The sequence below is a fragment of the Micropterus dolomieu genome, linkage group LG04, assembly GCF_021292245.1.
Source record: "Micropterus dolomieu isolate WLL.071019.BEF.003 ecotype Adirondacks linkage group LG04, ASM2129224v1, whole genome shotgun sequence".
Lineage (NCBI taxonomy): Eukaryota > Metazoa > Chordata > Actinopteri > Centrarchiformes > Centrarchidae > Micropterus > Micropterus dolomieu.
Window position 1 is genome coordinate 30,706,517 of NC_060153.1, and position 6,117 is coordinate 30,712,633.

Here is a 6,117-nt window from a genome sequence, read left to right on the forward strand (position 1 = left end):
CCAATGGCCTGGAACAGACTTCCTTTACAACTAAGCGAAGCTACGCCTATAGATAGTTTTAAGAAGCAGCTCAAGACCTACTTTTATGCTCATTATTTATTATTTGTGTTATTTCTCTGCAACCTTTTTCCAGTTTTAATACCTGTATTTTATGTATGCAAGGTGCTATATTATTATTATTATTATTAGTCCTTTGTTGCCGGATTAACACATTTTCTAACACGTGCATGCACCATTATGGTCATTCATTCAATGATGATTGTAGAGAAGAGAAATGTGAAACATCAATCAACTAATTTTGTGTAATGCTTACAAATAGATCAGCATTCACTCACACACCTCCATGTATTCATCCTCTCGCTTTTTAAGTTACAGGCCTGCACAGAATAAATCGCTCACAATCAGCGGGCGCTAATATTTGACCACAGAGGTTTTGTTAAAAATCCAAATTTTCTGTGTAACTGTTAAAAAAACTCTAGATTGGAGGCTGAAGGTTTATTCTGGTAAGAAACATATATTGTGTGGTTGATAATAAAGATGATTTATATAGCACATATCAAAAGAAGCAAGGCAGACATAAAATCATGCCTTACACACACATGTATATATAATTACATTACACAATATACCATCAAGATTATGAGAAGAAAGAAGCACAAGTCTTGTAGTCACAATTGTTGCTATTCATCATATATTCATCAGAGATCAAGGCGATGTATGGTCTGCAAGCAGGCAGTCTAAGGATAGATCTGACAGGATGTAAATATTTCTGTGTCTTCCTGTTTGTTCTTACAGGGCTGATGATACTTATCCGACTTGACTGCAGCTTGTTGTCACCCCCACCTGCTGGTGCCTGATGTCGTCCGGCGCAGTTCATCTCCAACGAGACTGGATTTCACTGCAGATCCAGAATGCAGCCTTCTCAGTTTATAGTTTACACTATGCTTTACACCGATCAGTTACCACCAGGTTTACGGTGAGCTGGGTTAATTCAATTCATTTAATCATCAAAACGCAAAAGATGTGAAGGAAACAAACCAAACAAAAGAACACCTAGAGACCCTCAAACTGGACATAAATAACCCCGCAGAAAAATAAGCCTACCTTTATTGCCAGGTGACAAAATTAAGCTCTTGGCCATGATTTTGTGGACTTTTTGTTTTGATAAGACATATCTGTCTCTCTTACAGTAAATTATGCAAAGTACAGCGCTTACTCTCCAGGTTTTTGTGATTGGTTACTGTATTGATTTTAACCTAACATGCACACCCTGCCTATGAATGTTAAAACACCCAACGTTGTTTGCGGTAACTGAAGCTCATTGCTTTACTATTTGGTTTGGTTTTGGAACCATACTATCACAGAGGCATTTATGTCTTGTACATCACAGACATCTTATATTTCACTTTACAGCAGGTAGCCATTTATTTATTGTCCTAGTATGTCATCAATATTATGATATATGTATATTCAATTAAAAACGCACACACACAAAGTACTTTTCACTATTAATTTTTCATTTCTGGCCACTTAAGTTGTATTTTGAAGGGGGACTAAATCCGGAAGTCTTTTCATTTTCTGCGCCCGTTATAAACAAATGAGCTGTTTTGGTTGTGACTCCGCAGAAGTTGCGTTTGTAGGTGAGTTTGCAACGCAGCTGGTTCAGCGAAGCGACGTGGAAGCGGTCCTGTAACGTTAGTCGCATCATTTAGACAACAAAGCGTCCAAAAACCGCACGAACTTCACGCAGCAGCAGCAGCAGCAGACAAAACGCGTTCGACTCCCCGCAAACAAAAGACTTTTCGCGCCGTATGTTTAAAAGCCCGGTTCAACCAATCAGCGTACGCGCGACGCGGTCAAACGTGATGTCTTGATCGGATGTGCGGCGACCAATCGCAGCGGCGCGTCCGTCTTGTGACAGACGTTCAAATTTAAATGCGTGAATATGGCCAATGGGCGGGGAGGATGGGAGGAGCTGTGGAAGCACTTGTAGTCAAGTTAGTTTGGCCTCACAGACGGTGACAAAACAGTTGCGCCTTCTTCCTTATTCAGTCGTTTACAACTTGTCTTGTTGAGAACAGGTAAGACTCCGAAGATTTTGCATTTGTTTTAAGCTAGCTGTGTTTTCTGAAGTCAGCGTTGTATTATTTGGTGTTTTCGCGTGATGTCTAGGACGATAAAAAAAAAAAATTCGTATTCGTACATATTGATCGTTAACAACTAAAGCCTATTAGTGAATTAAGTCGTTTATATGTTAACGTCGGTGAAAATCACAATGTTGTCCGCAATGTTTATGGTTTGCGGTTAATCCAACCTTACAAGCGGTGAAGTTGTTGCTCTCTTTCTGTTGCTGTGTGTTTTTTAACGTTATCGTTAGTGCGCAACATGCAGTTCAAACGCCATTTGGTTTGGTAGCTTAGCGTGCTACACGACGGTAGTTCCCAGATTTAAAGATTGAATGAAATCGGAGTGGGGTTTACGCCACCGGCACGGTTAGTTGCACTGTAATTAAAAAGCAGGGAGGTAACGTTAGTCAAGTGAAATAAAAGCAATAGCTATTAAGTGACTTTGTTGGTTAAGCTTTTGGCGCAGTTGAGTTTAGGCGGGAAGATACAAAATGGAGTCGCGTCTTTTTGTCCCAGAGAAGCAGAAATCCGATTAGAGCCTTAAAACACCCGTGAGCACCGGTTTGCCCTATTTGAGCTACAATAAATGTTACTGTAATCACCGTAACGTTACTCGAACAAATGCTTGGGTCGACATTCATTTAGTTTTAGTTACACTTAGTTCACATTGTGTTAACTTTTGGTTATTGTTCCGATAATACAAGCTAGAGATACGTTAGTGGAACTTAACGTTATAACGTTGACTTCTTGCCAATATCGACTAAATCGGTCGGTTTTGTTACTCGCGTTTCATGGGTTTTTTTAATTTTTTGCCATTGTTTCTAGATCAATCGCAGCCATGACAAAGGACCCAAATAAGCCAAGAGGAAAAACATCCTCCTATGCTTTCTTTGTTGCGACGTGCCGCGAGGAGCACAAAAAGAAACACCCTGGGACCAGTGTCAGCTTTTCAGAGTTTTCCAAGAAATGCTCTGAGAGATGGAGGGTGAGTTGACGTCTATTATGAATTATCAATTTCTTAAGACTTGTGTTTGACTGAAATGTATCTAGGCTTTGACTTGCAAAAATAAGATTAAAGAAACGGAACCAAAAATAAATGTGGTGTGGGAGGTGGCATTTATAGTTGTGTAGCTGCTTTGATGTCCCACTTGTACCCACTTCCTGCATGGTCATCTGCAGTTTCCTTTACTTGTAAATAAGTGGAAAGGGGGGAAATTACTATTATGTGCAAGTATCCATGCCTGCGTGTCTCAAAATGTCTATACTCTGTACAGACCTGTGGAAGTAAAGTGTATTTTTTTTTTTAGGAGAATCACAATCTTAAGGTAACTGAACTTACGTGTGTGTGATTTGTAGACCATGTCAGCCAAGGAGAAGGTGAAGTTCGAGGACATGGCTAAGAACGACAAGGTCCGTTATGACAGAGAGATGAAAACATACGTGCCTCCTAAAGGTACCGCGAAGGGCAAGAAGAAGAAGGACCCCAACGCACCCAAAAGGCCACCGTAAGTCTTGGACCTCCATCACATCTCCCATGTCAGGGCTTTTAAAAATTAAAGACGACTTGTAGCAGTTTTTGTGCATGAAACCATTCTGGCGCATTCTGATATTAGCCTTTTTTTTTAATATATATATCTTTTTTCCCTTCCAGTTCTGCATTCTTCGTGTTCTGCTCTGATCACCGTCCCAGGATCAAGGAGGAAAATCCCGGTATTTCCATTGGTGACATCGCCAAGAAGCTTGGCGAGTTGTGGTCTACACAGGGTCCCAAAGACAAGGCTCCCTATGAGGCCAAGGCTGCCAAACTGAAGGAAAAATATGAGAAGGTATGTTTTCTGGTGTAATTGCATGGTATCAGTATGGCCGAGTGACTTTACTTTAAGGATGCATCTTACACTTTTCACTATATTCTGTTCAACATCAACTACAGTCATAATGTATCCATGGTTTTATTTTATAAAATATCTGACCGTGCTGCGTGGTATAAAGAGGTAAATCATTTTCCCTTTTTAGGATGTTGCTGCATACCGCGCTAAATCGGGTTCAGGGAAGGGTGATACTGGTAAGAAGGGTGGCCCAGGCCGGCCCGCTGCCAAGAAAGCGGCACCAGTTGACGACGACGATGACGACGATGAAGACGACGACGATGAGGAGGAAGATGATGATGACGAGGATGATGATGATGACTAAGCAGTTTATATGTTAAAGGATGTGAATTTTGCAATGCATTGTTCAGCTTAACGTGTGTTTTGTTTTTGTGGATGATTCCAACAATATAGTCTGCTGTCCCTGTTGGTCTGCCTCTGTAGGATACCAGACCTGTATTCCTTTTTTCAAATTCAGGGATTTAGTTTTTATTTGTCACTTAGTCCCCTTATGAATTTTTATAAATTTTTTTTCTTTTTTTTTTTTCCTGCTGAACTGGGGTTTGTTACATCGAAGATCCTCGTTTTCTAATTGGGCAGCCAGATATGAATTTCCTGTGATAAGGACTGAAAATGCCTGTACAGGCAGTGGACAGCAGCAAATCAGTAAGGTGGTGTGTTTGGTTTTTTTTTTTTTTGTTTGTTTTTTTTTAAATAAAACTTAAACTTATTGTTTCTGGAAGCACTGCTTATGTTCGGTTTAGTAGTGCAGTTTCTTCACTGTCATTTTACTACCAGGGGTTGTCTGTAGTTTAATTAAAAATGTTGCCAGCCATTTTTAAATGTGGAACGTTGAAAGCTTTTCATGTAGAATGATTTTCTTTTGTAATAAAATTTTGTATATTATGTGTGTGTTTGGGGTCTTTAATAGTCTGAAGTTGGATATTAAGTCGAGAGGGAGGTATTGATTGGTTCATTAAAATAAACTATTCTATTTGAAGACAGTATGGTCTCCAAATTGTTTAAGGTACAATATACTTATAAAATGTTTAAGTATATTAAATAGGGTGCAACTAGACTGTCTGTCCACTCAAATGAGTGGGCTAACAAGTTCATGTAGTTGGTAAAGCTCGCTGTTTAAGCATCAATGGAGAAAATCCTTGACAGTGATTTTTATGAAATTACTTACGACAAACGTGTTAATTTTGAAGATGTCAAGTCATTATGCCGTCTGCTTTGGTGCCAATCATCTCATTTCCATGCTGGGAGATTTTTGTAGGGTAAAGTTCATCTATATTTTAAGTACTTTAATTAGGGTGTGTGGTAGCTATAACTATGTACTGCCTTGTATTTACCCCCAGTAACAGTAGAATGATAAAGGGCTGGAAAGTCAAGAAGTTAGCGGTGGATAAAAAGTCATGTACTTAGTGGTTCATGGCCCAGTTTCACTAGATATCAGGAAAAACTGTCGGTGGTTAATAGATCCAGCTTGGGGATCAAGTCATGTGGATTAGGTATTTTATGTGTGTTGTTTCTTTGGCCTATAACATACAAAGTATTTGTCCAATAGATTAGTGTCATGTTATCTAAGTAGTCCACATTTATTTTATTTTGAGGTGTCTATTTTCTGTATATTTCTACTACACTCCATTTCAGAGGGAAGCGATGCACTGGAATTATGAAAAAGTCATGTATTGCAGTAAAAAGTACAAGACCTGCCTCCTCCTTTCTTGTTTCAAGATTCAGACACTCTTTTACAAAAAAAAAATTTAAATCATATTTCGTCAAACTGGAGATTGGTTGAAATATTCTGACAGTTTTGCAAAATGACAAATAGGACTTAATTTACAGAAAGAAATGTCTTCATGTTGCAGCTGTTTTTAACTTTTAACGTTTGTTTACAAGAAATCTCCATGGTGCCCTTTAAGTATATTGTGCTAATAATACTTTCGTGTTATTAGTTAAATAAAATTGACCTTAAACCACCAAAAACGAGTGACCACGGCTGGATTCCTCTAATTTAATCCTACATCATGCTGGACAGAGGCAGGAGAGGAAGACTCAGCCTACCTGACACTCCGGACAGCCAATAGCTGACTAAAATGATCAATCCCGCGGACCAATCA

The 6,117-nt window shown here is 39.1% G+C and overlaps 1 protein-coding gene across 1 annotated transcript; it reads left to right on the plus strand.

Annotated features, from left to right (window-relative positions):
* Positions 1 to 1,925: 1,925 nt before the first annotated feature.
* On the plus strand, positions 1,926 to 4,897 carry LOC123969736 (high mobility group protein B2-like). Its single transcript, XM_046047365.1, has 5 exons — positions 1,926 to 2,081; positions 2,952 to 3,111; positions 3,483 to 3,631; positions 3,778 to 3,952; positions 4,140 to 4,897. The coding sequence occupies exons 2-5, from the start codon at positions 2,965 to 2,967 to the stop codon at positions 4,314 to 4,316; spliced, it is 648 nt and encodes a 215-aa protein (XP_045903321.1). The 5' UTR covers positions 1,926 to 2,081; positions 2,952 to 2,964; the 3' UTR covers positions 4,317 to 4,897.
* Positions 4,898 to 6,117: the final 1,220 nt, after the last annotated feature.

Coding starts and splice junctions, on each gene's coding strand:
- LOC123969736 (XM_046047365.1), top strand. CDS start 2,965: ATGACAAAGGACCCAAATAAGCCAAGAGGAAAAACATCCTCCTATGCT. Junction 3,632..3,777: donor AACGCACCCAAAAGGCCACC/GTAAGTCTTGGA, acceptor TTTCCCTTCCAG/TTCTGCATTCTTCGTGTTCT. Junction 3,953..4,139: donor TGAAGGAAAAATATGAGAAG/GTATGTTTTCTG, acceptor TTCCCTTTTTAG/GATGTTGCTGCATACCGCGC.